The sequence below is a fragment of the Hyperolius riggenbachi genome, chromosome 9 (genome assembly GCF_040937935.1).
Source record: "Hyperolius riggenbachi isolate aHypRig1 chromosome 9, aHypRig1.pri, whole genome shotgun sequence".
Taxonomy (NCBI): Eukaryota; Metazoa; Chordata; class Amphibia; order Anura; family Hyperoliidae; genus Hyperolius; species Hyperolius riggenbachi.
Genome location: NC_090654.1, coordinates 26,834,963 through 26,853,487, shown reverse-complemented (window position 1 = coordinate 26,853,487; position 18,525 = coordinate 26,834,963). Strand labels below are relative to the sequence as shown.

The 18,525-nt window shown below is 47.2% G+C and overlaps 1 protein-coding gene across 1 annotated transcript in view; it reads right to left on the bottom strand.

Moving 5' to 3' along the window:
* The window catches only part of RNF115 (ring finger protein 115), a 65,962-nt gene that overhangs the window by 24,203 nt on the left and 23,234 nt on the right, over positions 1 to 18,525 (bottom strand). Inside the window, exon 2 of the mRNA XM_068252231.1 lies at positions 6,255 to 6,313. Coding sequence (XP_068108332.1) covers positions 6,255 to 6,313 — 59 coding nt within the window. The remainder of the gene's footprint in view (positions 1 to 6,254; positions 6,314 to 18,525) is intronic.

Here is an 18,525-nt window from a genome sequence, read left to right as displayed (position 1 = left end):
TATTGGAGTTTGTACGCTGCGTTCTCCACATCTGCCAGCATCCCCATGAAGCAAGGTGTACACACATCAATAAATGACTCATATTGCCAAGCTAACCGATCCCGCCATGTTCAGAAAAAACGATTGGACAGTGACCGATTCCCAAACCGCACTCTGAACTAAAATCACAACTCTCAATGCAGTGCAACTCCGTGGGGCAAGTGATCGCTCTCCGCCACTTTCCTGCCTTTCTGGAAGTTTCCAAACATTCAATCACGGCTGATTGATAAACTGCCCAAATTGCTCAAACATTCTTGGGGGCAACAGAAGTCAAAAGGTGGCCATACACTGGTCGATTTGCCATCAGATTTGACCAACAGATAGATCCCTCTCTGATTGAATCTGATCAGAGAGGGATCGTATGGCTGCCTTTACTGCAAACAGATTGTGAATCGATTTCAGCGTGGAACCGTTCACAATCTGTGGTGGTGGTGGTGCTGCCGCCGCTGCAATCCCCCCCCTTCCCCCACGTACATTGCCTGCTCTGCCGGCGCGACTCCCCAGGTCTCTGCGGTGTTCTTCTCCGCTCTGGTCTCCGGGTCCGGCATGCTTCACTTCCTGTCTGGGGGAAGTTTAAACAGTAGAGCGCCCTCTACTGTTGAAACTTCCTGCCGGGACAGGAAGAAGTGAAGCATGCCGGACCCGGAGACCAGACCAGAGAAGACAGCGGAGACCTGGGGAGTCGCGCTGGCGGATTAGGTAATGTATTGCAGCTGTATTGCGTCGGTCGTCGGGCACTCGAACGCCGCTAGCGACGCGCTCCCTACCCGCGGGCGATCGACGGTAATTTCCCGCACGGAGCGATAGACGGGATCGATCTATTTTGGGACGAAATAGATCAAAATTTAGCGTGTACGATGTGACAGCAGATTCGATCCCAGTGATCGAATCTGCTGACGATCGGCAGGGAATCGGCTAGTGTATGGCCAGTTTAATTCATTGTGCCTAGATTTAGGCTTTTAGGTCTTAAAAAATGCTCCATTCAGCCTACCTGGCGGTATGATTACAGGTAGTCCCCGGTTAACGAACGAGATAGGGACTGTAGGTTCGTTCTTAACCTGAATCTGTTCTTAAGTCGGAACATTGTGCCATCTCTGTCCCTTGTACCTCCTCTGTGTCCCCCCCTGTGCCTCTAGTGTCCCCCTGTGTGTCACCTCTATCTCCTGTACCTGCTTATATAAGTTTAAAAGCCATTTTTTCTTGTAGTTTTTGAGAAAATAGATTTTAAAAAATTCTAAGTCCAATTTGAAAAAAAAATGTTTTGACTTGTTCCCATGGAAACACAGACTCCATGCCGTTCGTATCGGCGGGTCATTCGCAAGTCGGGTGTTCGTAAATCGGGGACTACCTGTACTTCCGGATTTTAGTGTCTAAAAGCGGTGTAATTTTTTCCACACGCTTTTACACCCTTAGACCGGGTGGGATGATCATACTGCTGGACAGAACTGCGGCAGCCCGGCACATTACTCACCTCCCCTAGGGCCAGCGCTGCTTTTCTCCTCCTAACCTCCGTCTCACCTGATGGATCAAGAGCCTCTGAGGGCTGGAAGAATGGCTGCCAGCATTTGGATCCCGGGGGAGGCAAGTTACAAACGCTTGCTGCATTGCTGAGCCCGGACTCTACACATACCTCCGTGCAGCTACCCAGAGTCAGACTCGGGGTTACCGCTCTGACCTGCGAATTTACATCCCGAGCCTGACTCGGGTTTGCTGCTGAGGAGGTTATCAGAACGAAACGGATCCAGAGGTATGCAATGGGGCATTATATGCAAAGAAATGGGATCCGTTCAAATTAGTCATTCGGAACGAATCTGTTCAGTCCATTCCTTCAAGCGGAACGCAACTTTGGGTCCTGCACGACTTTTACGGATCGGCCAAACAAAGCAGGTGCCAGCAGATGTCGGCAGAATCAATGCTTGTTGCATGAGTTTTGAAAATTATTCACCTGCCACTGTCCATTTGGGTCCTCCAAGCCGCTGGCAGCATCGCTCAGGTACTCTGCACCAAGGAAATGCCGGTATACAGATTCCAGAAGCATTTGGCTCCCACTGGCTTGCAATTGACCAATGGGAATCGTCCCTCTCCAGGGAGCACTCTCATTGGTTCACTGAGTGGTGGACCAATGAAAATCCTTCCTGATGCACAGTGAGGATTCCCATTGGTCTTCCGCAAACCAGCGAGAGCCTGATGCTTGTGATGGGGCTCTGGGATCAGTATACTGGCGCTTCTTTGGTGCCGAGGACCTGAGTGATGGAACGTGGATGTGACAGTGGCAGGGATAGAGCAGGTGGCAACGCGAGAACGGAAAGACCGGATGTCAATAATAAAAACCGGACCTGTTTAAATGGAAAACTAAAATCATTTTTTTTATTCGGTATGGTGTGAAAGAGGTGCAGATTAGACATATGTAAGCTATCCTGACGCACGCGCGCACACACACACACCACACACACACACCACACACACACCACACACACCACACACACCACACACACCACACACAGCAGTGCAAGTGGGATGTGGGGAAGGGTGGAAGGTAAGGTGTATAAAAGGGTTTAAGGGGAACTGAAGAGAGAGGTATATGGAGGCTGCCATGTTTATTTCCTTTTAAGCAATACCAGTTGCTTGGCAGCCCTGCTGATCCTCTGCCTCTAATACTATTAGCCATAGCTCCTGAACAAGCATGCAGCAGATCAGGTGTTTCTGACTTGAAAGTCAGATCTGACAAGACTAGCTGCATGCTTGTTTCTGGTGTTATTCAGATACTACTGCAGAGAAATAGACCAGCAGGGCTGCCAGGCAACTGGTATTAATTAAAAGGAAATAAATATGGCAGCCTCCGTATACCTCTTACTTCAGTTCCCCTTTAAGGTGATCATCCAGCGGTGCAGATCGAGAGCCTCCGAGGACTGGAAGAAGAATGTCTGCCAGTCATAAGTACATTTCCCTGGCAAATTGGACGATCACAGTGATCAAATTTGTCAGAGATCTATGACCCCGCGTAGCCACCAAATCATAATTTGGATCGATTTCCAGCCAAATTCAGTCAAAGTCATTGATCGCCCTGAACAGAAGATCTCGCTGGTAAAAGGGGCAGGTCACAGGGGCAGTTGTTCGATGTGTGGCTGACGTATCCCCAGGGCCTTTTGACCTTGCAGAGTGCACTCACCTATCCGGCCACCACATTCCCTCCTGTGTCAGCCCCTCCGGCTCCGCATCACTTCCATTTATTTTTTTTTTTGCCGGCTGGCCATCTGCCAGCGTATGGCTACCTTAACCCTCCTGGAGGTATGAAAAATTCCGCCAGGAGGCAGCGCAGCAGGTTTTTTTTTTTTTTTTTTTTAAATCATGTAGCGAGCCTTCGGCGATCTCCGATCAGGAAATCCCGTTCAAAGAACGGGATTTCCTGGAGGGCTTCCCCCGTCGCCATGGCGACGGGATGACGTCAGCGACGTCGTGACATCATTGGGAGTCCCGATCCACTGCCTGGCACTGATTGGCCAGGCGGCGCACGGGGTCTGGGGGGCGCGCACCGCAACGGATAGCGCCGATCGGGCGCGGGGCGGCGGTGATCAGTGTGCTGGCGCAGCTAGCAAAGTGCTAGGCTGCGTCCAGCAAAGAAAAAATTATGAAAATCGGCCCAGCAGGGCCTGAGCGGCACCCTCCGGCGGCTTACCCAGTGTCACACACGGGGTTACCGCCAAGGAGGTTAACCTCCTTGCCGGTTATCCCGAGCTCAGCTCGGGGTAACCTGCGCAGGAGGATATCTCAGGCCCCGCTGGGCCGGATTTGCATAATTTTTTTTGTTACAAGCAGCTAGCACTTTGCTAGCTGCTTGTAACTTCCGATCGCCGCCGCTCGCCGCCGATCCGCCGCAATCCGCCGCGCCGAGTCGCTCCCCCCCGCCCCAGAGCCCTGCGCTGCCTGGCCAATCAGTGCCAGGCAGCGTTGAGGGGCGGATCGGGATTCCCTATGACGTCCCGACGTCCATGACGTCATCCCGCCCCGTCGCCATGGCGACCGGGGAAGCCCTGCAGGAAATCCCGTTCTCAACGGGATTCCCTGCATACTCTGATCGCCGAAGGCGATCGGAGTGGGTGGGGGGATGCCGCCGCTTAGCGGCTATCATGTAGCGAGCCCTTGGCTCGCTACATGATTTAAAAAAAAAAAAAATTAAAAAAATGTGCGGCGCTGCCTCCTTGCCGGATTTTTTAGACCGGCAAAGAGGTTAATGAGAGACTGAAGCCTAATAAAATCCACATTTTTACCTTGTAGTTATGTTTAGCAATATTAGAAGTCCGGAAACGCTGCATTCCCGCGGCTGAACGAGGGCTTCATACCCCGAAATCCCTGAGGCAAAAAATGGGGGAGCGCCTCCTGTAAGCTCTGCCTCTACTAGAGTCAATCTCTGCTGATCGCCACCTCTCCCTGCTCCGCTCAATCTTCTTTCACAGAGAGGGCGTCAAGTCCTGGGGCTCTGTTTTGCAGATCGCGCGCATCTCCTGCTCGGGGGGCGGAGCTCTGCCCCCTCTTCAGTCTCCAAGCGGCAATCGCCATCTAACTAACATGTACAGCGCTGCAATCGGCAGCAGCGCTGTACTGGGACAGCCGTGTGACACGGCTGTCCCCTCCTGAGGCTGGGTAGTGATTGGCTGTCAAAGGCTGAAGCCTATGACAGCTGATCACACTAATTGGCTGGCTGGGGGGAGGGAGCAGGGGAGAAATTTAAAAAAAAAAGTAATTTTTTACAAAAAAAGTTAAAAAAAAAAACAAAACAAACACAGATAAATATAGACTACCAACAGACAGCTCTGTTGGTGGGGAGAAAAGGGGGGCGGGGAATCACTAGTGTGCGGTGTTTTGCGTCCCTGCAGCCTGGCCTTAAAACTGCAGTGGCTAATTTAACTGAAAATAGCCTGGTCTTTAGGGGGGTTTAGCATTGTGGTCCTGAAGTGGTTAAAAGGAAATAAACATGGCAGCCTCCATAGTCTTCTCACTTCAATTGTCCTTTAAGATGCAAACACACTCGCACGCACAGACCAAACCCACCGCCCTACTGCACCCTCCACTTAAAAGCACTGGTCTATTGTATTCAAGCATGCTGCATTAATGGTTACAAGCACCTCATTACATATTTTATTCAATCATAAAATAGACATTTGTAGAATAAAATTAATTTTAATTTTGAATAGCGCTGTCTAGATAATTTTATTTATTCATTTATGGTCATTGGGGAGTCCCTGGGAAACTCCCAATCTAGGTTTAGCTGCTGAAACATTTAGGCGTGGATACATATAAAATCGGCGCAGGATACAGCCGGTATATGGCTGATCCTGCTGCTGCACAAGTCCGGGCCGTGTTAAATACTATTCCCCCTCCAGGTCGCCATGGATGGTGGGAAATGATATAATTCGCAAATTATTGTGTTTTAAAAGTAACTTCAGCTTCGTCTTCTAACGGCGCCGAAGTTACTCACTGTGCGCTGCTATAGATGTAATTCCTATTACGGCCTATGGTGGCGCCGGCTGCGCCCAAATCTACCTGCGCTGTAATTAAAAAGCGCTCGTTCGGCGCAACACTGTCTCTACTATACAATAAAGAAGCAGCATTACCACTTGCAGCAGCAGAAAAACTCACTTTGTTCCTGCTGCATGGAGATTGCGCGCTGGGAAGCACTGTGTGTGTTTTCACAGTGTGGGAAACCGGCCGTGATTTAAGCAAGTGTGACCCCTGCCTAAAAGTTTCTTAATACCCATCCAAAAACCGAATTTTGCTCAAGTTCACATGGAGGGTGTCGAGCTGCTTTGCAGAACATGTGACTAAAACCACAAGACTCACGCTGCAGTACATGCAAATCCGACAGACCAAACATACCGTGCAAACAGCAATGTGTGTGCTCTGCTATGACATATAACCATCCCGGGAGCGGCAAGTGACAAAGACAGGTTCACACGTGTGGCAGCCAGCAGCTCGTTTCGTTAATGTTAAACGCTTTTCTGCTACTCGGCATAGTTTCCTGTTGGATCATCGCAGTTGGAGCCCCTAGGGGGATTACGGAACTGCAATTGCAGCTGCATACGACGCTTGCGCCATCGACAGTAAATGCACTGCACTGAACGCTGCCATTCATCAATGCGTAACGCAGAGGACCACGGGCGTAAACAATGTGCATGAACGCTGTGTGAACAGGCCCTAAAAATGACAGCAGCGCCTACCTGGAGTCTTCTGTCACTTCTTCTATAAATCCGGAGTCACATCGTGGGCAGATATACTCCTGCAATGATAAAAAATAGATGTGGAGTGAGTAAAGAGGACCTGTCCACGGCAACAACAACCACAATGCACAAACGTCCATTTATTTCAGTCATTTAGAGCAGTGTTTCTCAACATTTTATTTGTATGTACCCCTTTTAAAACTCTGTACTCACCAAGTACCCCCTGGCATAGTAAACATTATCACACGTACCCCTTGACAAATATATATTTAATTGTAGTACATAATAATTGGTTCTAAACAATTTCCAAGCATTTACTATTGCTTTTAATTAGCTAAAATACTAATTTGGTGTTTAACTAAGATTTATAATTTTTCTAAAATTCTACATTTGTTAGTTATTCTTGGTTAAGTATATCAAGGCCGAGTACCCCCTGTAACCATCAGAAGTACCCCCTGGGGTACGCGTACCACACGTTGGGAACCTAGGATTTAGAGGGTGTGTTTTGGAAACCTCAGGAGGATGGGGGAAGCCTCAATAGGCTCCTAAGTCTAAGGGACCCAGCGCTGGCTACCCAGAAACCACAGCTAACAAGGATGTCTGCTGTGGCGCATTAGTGCCCACAATATTTACCTACTGCGATCCAGTGCCAGCGCAGTAGCAGCTTTCCAATCAGGCTCAGGCGGAAGTAGCCGAGCCTGATAAGGTCTGCTCTACTGCACCTGCGCTGGATCATGGTAGATTAATATTCACAGCACCGGTGTGCGGGGGCTGCCAGCGCTGGATACCGGAGGGTGAGGAGGACGGGGGAAGCCTCGTTAGGATCCAGAGGCTTCCGTCTCCCGAAGTATGCTCAAGGTGGGCCCCTATAGTGCATACATTTGAAATCGGCGCGGGAGAGGGTATATGGCTGATCCTGCTGCTGCACAAGTCCCATTCCCCCCTCCAGGTTGCCATGGATAGTGGGGGAATGATATAATTCGGCTTCCAGCTATTACAACGCTATCGCAACTTTAGCTCCGTCTTCTGTTGGATTGACATCTAAAGGTGCGTAGACACGCACTACTTCCGCCAACGACGGGTCCGTCAGACCCTCCCGCTGGGCGGACGTTCACCCGACTGTAGCGCGTGTGTACGTGCTGTCGGCAGACTGATGAGGCTGTTTCTGAACGATCCGCTGAGTGGCTGAACGTCCCCCAGCTGGAGGGTCTGACGGACCCGTCGTTGGCGGAAGTAGTGTGTGTCTATGCACCTTTATCAGCTGTTTGAGCAATAGCAAACAACTTTTTTTTGGTTGTTTCAACTTGTTTCACAACAAAAGTTGTTTGATAATTGTGCTGCATAAAAGACCACTGTTGAGTGTATGGGGCTTTAGACTTGTGTAAAATCAGTTCGTAGATCTGACAACACGTGTTTACACTCATATGACCTTGTTTAAATATATTACAGCTGAAATCAAATGAAAACTTTATGAAATGCTCTTTAATCCAGATTACAATTTATGTAGGAATGTTAGGTTGTGTAACGGCTCAGCTGGACGTCGCACTAGTGAGACAACACACTGGATTTTATCATTACAGCAGACACAATACTTTACTTATCTGTGAAATAAGACATTTTAACAACGGGGGGCTTCCATGTTTATTTCCTTTTTTAGCAACACCAATTACCAGTCTGCCCTGCTGATCCTCCGCCTCTAATACTTTTAGCTATAGCCCCTGAACAAGCATGCAGCAGATCAGGCGTTTGACATTGTCAGATCTGACGAGATTAGCTGCATGCTTGTTTCTGATGTGATTCAGACACTACTGCAGCCAAACAGACAAGCAGGGCTGCCAGGCAACTGGTATTGTTTAAAAGGAAATATGGAATATGGCAGCCTCCAGATCACTCTCACTTCAGGTTCCCTTTACAGGGAACCAGAGACGAAGCACCCTCATGTATTTTACCATATATATCAGTTGGAACATTAGAGAAAACACCTACCCTGCTCTCTGTTTCATTTTTAACTGATCAGCCTGCTTGTTATCAGCCCTGATAAGAATCCCCGACTGAGCATTCAGACTGGCTTTGCTATAATGACTCAGCTATAATTATTCCTGGGCAGAGCAGGCTCGGGATTGTAAAGACACCAGAGAACACAGACTCAGCTATAAAAATTCCTGAGCAAAGCCAGACTGAATGCTCAGTCAGGGATTTTATCAGGGCTGATAAGAAGCAAGCTGAACAGTTAAAAATGAAATAGAGAGCAGGGTAGTTGTTTTCTTTAATGTCCCCACTGATATATATGGTAAAATACATGAGGGTGCTTCGTCTCTGGTTTACTTTAAGGCCTGTACACGCCCGCAATAATGGTCATCTACAGCAATTGATTTTCATAATTTCTCTCTGCCAATCAAATTCTTCTCTATAGAGAGGGGAGGAGGAATGGCAGGAGGGGACAGAGCTGCCACCACCTGTACACACTCAGGAAAGGCAACCAAAACCATTTTGAGTTCAGTTTAAAGTGTGAAAAGTAAAAATGACACTACAATACTTCCTGTGAGATGGGGGCATTCGCCCTTATAGTTCACTTGGCAGCAAAAATGGGCACATGGAGATGGCTGGATGAATATTGGTAATATGCAGGCTGATTTCTAGCTCGGCAGTGAAAGGGAAAGCTCGGCTGCAGTCCGAGGTGGTGGTGTCATTTTAGTGTTTCTGGGTAAAAGTTGACAACACTCCGCAAAGCTGTGCACAGAGCAATGCAGAGACATGATAAGAGGCAGCACATTCCAGCTGTCACATCACCGGACCGGGGATTCTCATTGGCTGCTCGAGGCTACAGCTCCAGAGATTCTCACTGGCTGCAGCTCCAGATAAACTGCTGCAGCCAATGTGAAAGCAAAAAGGGACATCACATCATTTGTGAGTCATGCTATACACTTACTGACAGGGAAATTCCACTGCTACGCAGTCAAGCTCGACGCTTTCAGTTTGGATGTATATACAGCAAAGTCCCCGTTATCCGGAACTCAGACAACCGGAAGTCTCGACTAACTGGCATGCCTGAGGGATAACAGGGACTTTGTTTTGGGCGGGTTTTGAGGCTTTTTAAATTCTTACTGAGCCTCCAGAGACGTCTAGCAGCACCGCAGGCTCCTAACAGCTGTGTCACATGACCTGAAGTGCGTCAGGTGACACGCCAGCTTGTGTGCACGAGGGAGGCTGGAAAGCTGCTAGGAGCCCACTACACGTCGCTGGAGGCTCAGTAAGAATTTGGGGGGGGGGGGGGGGGGGGGGAATAGAGAGTTTGTGCCCTTCAGGCAGGTTGTTCCAGCAACCAGCAAGCACATGTGTCCAGCATCAGGCTATCTCGCCGGTGCCAGATACCGGGGGACTCTGCTGTATTGCAAAGTTTAAAGAGGAACTCCAGTGAAAATAATGTAATTTTTAAAAAAAGCTTCATTTTTACAATAATTATGTATAAATGATTTAGTCAGTGTTTGCCCATTGTAAAATCTTTCCTCTCCCTGAATTACATTCTGACCTTTATCACATGGTGACATTTTTACTGTTGGCAGGAGATGTCAGTGGAAGGAGATGCTGCTTGCTTTTTTGGCAGTTGGAAACCGCTGTAAACGACTATTTCCCACAATGCAGAGAGGATCACAGACAGGAAACTGCCAGGACCATGGTCCCCACAGTTTCCTGTGGGAGGGTTTCGCAACAATATCAGCCATACAGAGCCCCCTGATGATCAGTCTGTGAAAGGGAAAAGAGGGCATCAGCTATGGATTGGGATGAAGTTATATTTTTGGTTACGGTTTTTCTTTAAGGCCTCTTTTCCATGGCTAGTTGAACTGTGTGCTCAGCAAGCAGTTGCCAGGCAGCAGTGAGCACTTATCAAGCAGCATTGAGCAGTTACCAGGCAGCAGTGAGCAGTTACCAGGCAACAGTGAGCAGTTACCAGGCAACAGTGAGCAGTTACCAGGCAACAGTGAGCAGTTACCAGGCAACAGTGAGCAGTTACCAGGCAACAGTGAGCAGTTACCAGGCGGCAGTGAGCAGTTACCAGGCGGCAGTGAGCAGTTACCAGGCAGCAGTGAGCAGTTGTGAGAGTTTGAGAGGCATTTCACTGTCTGTCAACCGTCCATAGAAAAGAGGCCTTACTCGATCAGGCAGGATGGAAAATGTTGGTCGATCGTAAAGGAATCAGCTAGTGTTCACGTGATTTTGATTGACACAGAACCGATTTTCAGTGTCAGGGGGCGGAGGCACAACGTCCTTCAGCTCAATGAAGAGTGAATTGAGAATCACCAGGATCTCGCAGTGTAAATCTCGCCAGTAAATCAACTAGATCAACTGTCAATCGACCAGGGCTGTGGAGTCCGTACATAAATCTTCAGACTCCTACTCCTCAGTTTATGAAACCGCGACTCCGACTCCGGGTACCCAAAATAGCTCGACTCCTCGACTCCGACTCCTTAGTCTAATACTTAACAGGGCTGTGGATTTTGTACAAAAATCATCCGACTCCGACTCCTCAGTTTATGAAACCAACGACTCCGACTCCAACTCCAGGTACCCAAAATTGCCTCAACTCCAACTCCACAGCCCAGCAATCGACTGCACTGTTTTCAATCACCCAATAAAGTCAACTGCTTAAACTTTCAATAGAAAATCGAACCATGTATAGGCAGGGGCACCCACTTGTCCCTTCAACATGAAATGGAGCATTACATATTGCTGCAGTCATGGAGGTGGCTGAGCATCCAAGATCTGTGTCCCCCGGGTACTCTACACTTCCCCGCTACCTTACATGCCACACAGGTGGGGTGGATCTGTTCTGATGCTAGATCGGCCTTCAAAATGATCACAAACTATTGTGCAGGCAGACAGCACAGAGATCAGCATGAAAAGCTAACACTTGAGGTACAATCCTGTCTCTGAGTCTCTACAGTGCTAGTCCAGTGGCCCAACACAGCACGTGGCTATCCACCACGGGGACGTACCACTGTGGATATTCCACCTGCCGCTACTGTGCTGTTTTACAACAAGGAAAGGCAATTTTTTCATATGCGAAACAGAAATCATTTCCTATCAAAGGGTTCATCAATTGTGGGACTAGTAACATTATCTGGTGTGAGTCAAATAGATCAGCAGGACTGCCAGGCAACTGGTATTGTTCAAAAGGAAATATACCTCTCACCTCGGGGTTACTTAGCATTATCATAGCTACAAGAGCATTTGTAGCTATGACTAAGTAGCGATTGCAGGTCCGAAACGTGTAAGCTTTCACGGCTATTATTTAGTATTTATATAGAGCCGTCATCTTCCGCAGCACTGTACAAAGTGTATAGTCTTATGCTCGGAACAGACGGTACGATTTTCCATGCGATAGATGGATCAGATAAAATCTGTCATGTCTGATACTGCTCTCGATCGTTCCCGCGCCCGATTTCTCATAGCGGTGAATGGAAAAAGAAACAAAACAAATGAAGATAAGAGAATTGCGCGTTAAATAGAGTGTGGAATCGTGCCGAAAAAAACGTTTGGGTCGTAAAATCGCATGAAAAACGTAAAGTGTGTACCCAGCATTACTATTTTCCACTAACTGTTCCTCGGAGGAGCTCAATATCGAATCCCTACCATAGTCATGTCTCTGTATGCATCATGTTGTGTATGTATCGTAGTCTAGAGCCAATTTAGGAGAAAGCTAATTAACTTATTTGTAGGTTTTTTGGGATGTGGGAGGAAACTGGAGTGCCCAGAGGAAACCCACAGACACAGGGAGAATATACAAACTCCTTGCAGATAGCGCCCTGATTGCTGCCCACCGGCTATGTCCATAACCATGTTGAAATATAGAAAGCTTGAACTCTTGTCTTCCACTTACCTATACTGTATCTGGTACAGCTAAACCTTTATCCTGCTACTGGTTGGTTACCCAGGGTTGATCCTTCAACCCCAGTATTGTATATTGTGTACATGACAACTTTGTATCTCTGAAAAGTTGTAAGTTGAGTGGTTTGTAAGTAAGGGGATGGTCTGTAAATGAGTAATGATAACCTAATGACTATTGCTAGAGTGCTCTGGCTGTAAGGTGCACAAACAGAAGTGTCATGTGACCGGCGTACAGGTGCACAGCGACAGAGGATCTGTCAGCAGGCAGGTAGGCGGGGGGTAATCTGTGACAGTTGCTCGGTAACCGGTGAGCTCTGTGCGCACAGCAGATGCCGGGCCAGCCCTCCTGTGAGATCTGATACCTCACCCTCCTCTGTCACCTTCTACCAGCCTTTCATCCAAGCACCGCCGCAGCTCCTTTCCAAGCGTCTGAGCGCGCAGCCTTTACCACATGGATTTACTAGGGACGATCAGTGAGATGCAAATATTTCCCAGTTCATACAGCATTATGTAAATGTATATGCAAATATGTGCAACTTGAAAATAGACCAATCACGTCCCACCAAGGTTTAAATGGATTGGTCCATTTTCAAGCTGGATTCATGCATAAAAATTTACATAATCCTGCATGAACTCGGAAATATTTGCATTTCATTTATCATCCCTGGCATGTACAGGACAGAAACGCATGGGGCTATTTTCCACTGAATACGTTTTGCAATACGCTCATGAAATGCTGACTTTAGCAACAGCACGTCCCAAAAATATACAGATAAGTGAATTGGTCCTAGACTATGATACATGCACTACACACGATACAGACACATGAGTATGGTAGGGATTAGATTGTGAGCCCCTCTGAGGGACAGTCAAGTGACAAGACTATATACTCTGTGCAGCGCTGCGGAAGATGTCAGCACTATATACTAAATAATAATAATGCTAAATAATGCCTGATCAAACGGGATATTACACAAATACTCGGATATAGAAAATTCGGAACTATTTTTAAAGAAAATCTGAATAGTGTATGATAAGTTTATTGATTTTTCAAACAATACAATCCATAAAGAAAAGGGATCGAATAAAAAAAAAAAAAAAATTATATATATATATATATATATATATATATATATATATATATATATATATATATATATATATATATATATATATATATATATATATATATATATATATATATATATATATATATATATATATATATATATATATATATATATATGTGTGTGTGTTTTGCACACGGCCACGAGAGTCGAGAGCTAAGTAAATGAACAAAGAGATCTAATTATGTGCAGAGAAATTTCCCCAGTCACAGTCCAGCCACAGGAGCTTGCAACCTAACTGCCTACAGATTAAAGAGACTCTGTAACTTTGAAAACCTCCCCTGGGGGGTACTCATCTCGGGTGGGGGAAGCCTCCGGATCCTAATGAGGCTTCCCACGCCGTCCTGCGTCCACACGGGGGTCTCGCTGCAGCCCTCCGAACAGCCGGCGACAGACCCGACTGTAATTTCAATATTTACCTTTGCTGGCTCCAGCGGGGGCGCTGTGGCTGCATTCGGCTCGGAAATAGACGGAAATACCCGATCTCTGTCGGGTCCGCTCTACTGCGCAGGCGCCGGAGACTTGCGCCTGCGCAGTAGAGCGGACCCGACGGCGATCGGGTATTTCCGCCTACTTCGGAGCCGACAGCCATCAGAGCGCCTGGGCAGGAGCCGGGAAGGTAACTATTACGTCACGGCTGTTCGGAGGGCTGCAGCGAGACCCCCGTGGGATGCAGGACGGCGTGGGAAGCCTCATTAGGATCCGGAGGCTTCCCCCACCCGAGGTGAGTACCCCCCAGGGGACGTTTTGCCGTTACAGTTCCTCTTTAAGGGATCAAGGCTACGGACATTCTACCAGTAATTATAACAGGCTAAACAGGATCCTTATCAGGAGATCTAAACTCCACTAAATTCAGAAAATTACAAAAAAATGGGAGTCCATACGGAACAAGAAAACGCTCCTTCGTTATAATCCACTCGAGTGCTTAGCCGACCGGCAACTAATTATAAACCAGTTTGTTGAGAAAGATCAATAAGATGCAGCTTTCAGACAGAGAAAAGAACAAGGGGAAAAAAATCAAAACAGAAAGTATACAAGCTATGCAAAACATTTCCTAGAAAGCAGCGACTCTGCCTGCCGGGAAACACTGTAGGGTAATACCAGCAGCAAATGAACAGAAAAAAAAATCCAAAGAGGACCTGTAGTGACATATAGATGAATGCAGTAAATGATTCAAGATACCCACTTTTCCTGGTTTCAGCATAAGAAACACTTCCTATAGCTATATATTGGTATGTAGCTCCACCATCCCAGTGACGATTAGCCTAGGCTGACTTGCTATGCAGAATTCCTCCCACCCCTGGAGCATTCTGGGAGACCAGGTATATTTTTTTGCACTGGCTTTACAACTCTCAGAAACAAACATTCCGCAGAGATCACCTGGCAGGACTAAAGATATCGCCACCTGTGATAAATTTCATATTGTAAATCGGAGTGAGGAAAGATTTTACAATGGACAAACCCTGACAGTGGAATCCCTTAAAGGAATACTGTAGGGGGCCGGGGGAAAATAAGTTGAACTTACCCAGGGCTTCTAATGGTCCCCCGCAGACATCCTGTGCCCGCGCAGCCGCTCACCGATGCTCCGGCCCCGCCTCCGGTTCACTTCTGGAATTTCTGACTTTAAAGTCTGAAAACCACTGCGCCTGCGTTGCCGTGTCCTCGTTCCCGCTGATGTCACCAGGAGCGCACGGCTCAGGCACAGACCATACTGGGCCTGTGCAGTACGCTCCTGGTGACATCAGCGGGAGTGAGGACAGGGCAACGCAGGCGCAGTGGTTTTCAGACTTTAAAGTCTGAAATTCCAGAAGTGAACCGGAGGCGGGCCCGGAGCATCGGTAAACGGCTGCGCGGGCACAGGATGTCTGTGGGGTACCATTAGAAGCCCCGGGTAACTTCAACTCATTTTCCTCCGACCCCCTACAGTGTCCCTATAAACCTATAGCCATAGGTTACGCCTCCCCCATTATATGCCGCTCTCCCCGTCTCCGCTAGCTTCCTCCAATCAGGAGCTAAGCCACGACACAGGAGTACTTCCTGGGTGGTGGCTTAGCTTCCGATTGGAGGAAGCTAGCGGAGACGGGGAGAGCGGCATATAATGGGGGAGGCGGAGGACAGTGATTGACATTTGCAGGTAAAAAGACGGCTAGTGACAATCAGATTGCCGCTAGCCTGGCACTATTTATCAGGGGGGACAGCAGAGCCCGGGGGGGGGACAGACTAGCGGCAGCAGCAGGACACAGAGACATGTCATTGTGCACAGATCATGCCTGCGTCCTATTTAGATTTACATGCAGGACGAATGTTGCTCGCCGGGATCTCTCGGGCTACAGTCTGGGGGCGGATGCTGTACAGACGTCACCAGGCTGCAGACTTGCAGCGCGTTCTGTTGCTATGGGAAAGGGAGGAGGGATGCCCCCGTGCAGCTTCTGGTGGGCGGGCTAAGGGGGAAAACATTATGCTTTGCCTAGAGTCTATACTATCTGGCACACCAGATCTCTTGGCGGTGCAACCAGGGCTGTACACACGCTAGATTCCCAACAGAGCCCGCAGCAGCCAAGAAGACTTAAATGTGTGTCCCAGAAAAAAAAAACATGCACGGTTACAAAAATACACACGTTAAAGGGCTTACACCCCGATATTTAAAGGGGGGGGGGGCCTTAATAGATATTTGATAAAACAGTGCTGTGCTGCCTTTAAAATAATCCTGAAGCTTTAAAAACAACGAGTAAATCCATCCTGTATAGTTCATCCTGACACAGGAGACCCACAAGGGCTCCAGAACAATTGTTAGCTTTACCTTGCTTATGAGATAGGATTGCATATTGCTACTGAAATGGAACTAAGCACCATTTTTCCCTGGAATTTCTCCTGGTTTCTAATAGCTATAGGAGCTGCCATGTTCCCCCCTCCCCTTTAGCTGTCTTTATTTACAGAAGTCACAGATGCTATCTTCGTATATTCCCTTTGGATAAACTCTTGCTCTTTGAAGAAGTTGTGCTAATTACCCACCCCCTCTGTTGATAAAAGGTATTGTTTACTTCTGGTAATGAGTGCAATAAAACAATTAAATTAGTCCTCAGCTGCCTGAAACCTCTGCTAACTTTTAAATTCTCACTAATATTATAAATGTGAAAGTTTGGATGTTTGTGACTCAATCACACAACAATGGCTGAATTGATTAGATATTAAAGTGTAACAGTCGGGCATAAAATAGAAAATCAATTCTTTATTTTTATCTGGTAAACAAGTAATACAGATGCTAACCAGGCAATCCAAAAGTTAAAATCTCTATTACTTTTCTTGTTTATGCCTGGTTAGCATCCTTATTACTTGTTTACCAGATAAAAATAAAGAATTGATTTTTGATTTTATGCCCGACAGTTACACTTTAAGGTAGATAGCAATACCGTGCACAGGAAAGCTGGTCACTGAGAGTGCAAGTTGCCAGTGTGTTTACAATGAATCCAGCTTAACCTCCTTGCCGTCATAAAAAATTAGGCAAGGAGGCAGCGCTGCACTTTTTTTAAATTTTTTTTTTTTTATTAAATCATGTAGCGAGCCCAGGGCTTGGCGGGTAGCGGCGAATCGGCGGTGATCGCGTACTACACGCAGCTAGCAAAGTGCTAGCTGCGTGTAGGAAAAAAATAAATATGCAAATCGGCCCAGCGGGGCCTGAGAAATCCTCCTGCGCAGGTTTCCCCGAACTGTGTTCGGGATAACCGGCAAGGAGGTTAAAAAGAAAAGCGGCCATGCACATCCCTTATAAAACTTCACTTTTATTCAAATTGTTTAAAAGGCATACATCACATATCCTGTAGATAGAGAGAGGTACAGGCAGTGTGGGGAGGTCGACATCAGTTTTGCGCCGTTATGTGTAGTAGCGCATCGTCAGGACAATGGAACAACATAGGATACTTTTTATTCCCATAATCACAAAGTGGGCAGAGAAATAAATTTCACTGTGAAAATATAAACTGCAGCCACGCTTACACTGTCAATGGCAGGGTTCCCAATCTTTTCACAGCTGGTTACTGGGTGACTAGAGATTAATATTCAGAAAAGTGGGAGGAGCCTACAAAAGCCAATCAAAATTCACCTATTGATTTTCAAGGGGAATATATTTAATTGCTGCCATTCTTGCACTGTTAATGGCACAACCCTCAAACCTGGTACAGTTGGTTATTGGGTGAATGGAGTTCAAATTCAGAAAAGGGGATGGAGTCACAAACAGCCAATCAGATTTTTTTCAATGCAAATTATTGATGCCAAAGACCGCAACGCTCACAAACTTGATCATTGAGTAATTGTGTGTTTGGGTCAGAAAAAAATGAGCGGAGCCGACCGCTGGACAGCTGTGGGAAGAGGCAGCCACACACATCTCCGGCTTGTATACAAAATCAACCCAGCGGCTCGGAAATTTCATAGCTGGATGGTGTGACAGGGACGCCAGAAAAACGACATCCTCACCGTCAGCTCCGCCGGGAAATGGCGTGTAAGAAGACGGTGGTATTTTTAGATCATACGTCTCACAGAAGCATCCTCAGGGGCCTCTCTCCTGTCAGAAACGCTGCTGTATTTCTGTATCCGCAATGCCGCGTCACAGAACAAAAGTAATGCGACTGCAAGGAAGACGGTCGCAGCGACCTGGAGGGGTTATAAGGCATGTTACAATCATATCCATCCCCAGACAGTGTAAGGAAATCCAGCTAAACATGGGCGGGGGAGAGATGAGCTGAGATTGGCTACACATAGCACATCCCACTAAATTCTGATATAACCCAGGTCAATGCTTTAGGGCCCGTTTCCAATGCATGCAGATCTGCACGGGGAAGCGCTACCCATCTTTGCAGTAAGTTGCCATCCACATTGGTGCAAATCCAGACAACAGGCTGCCGACTTCTGCAGCACACAGACGAATCCCTTAGCCTATCGTCTCGGGCCACGGCTGTTTCCAATCCGGCCGTGCCTCCCAGTGGAGATAGGCCCTTAAACTTACCACCAGGGATGCCAATAACATTCCAGTTATTGCAGAATTATGTAAATGGTGTATGCAGATTTTATGCAGCACCAAGAAGTGACCAATCAAATTTTACCTCAGCGGTATTAACGTGGTTCATTATCAATCTTAATAAATTTGCATACAAAATGTGAATAATTCTGCATCAACTCAAAGGATTTTCATCTGCCTCAAAAGGTAAGTACTGAACTGTATCCGTTTTGTTTGGTTAAAGTGTATTTGAGACAAAATAAATACA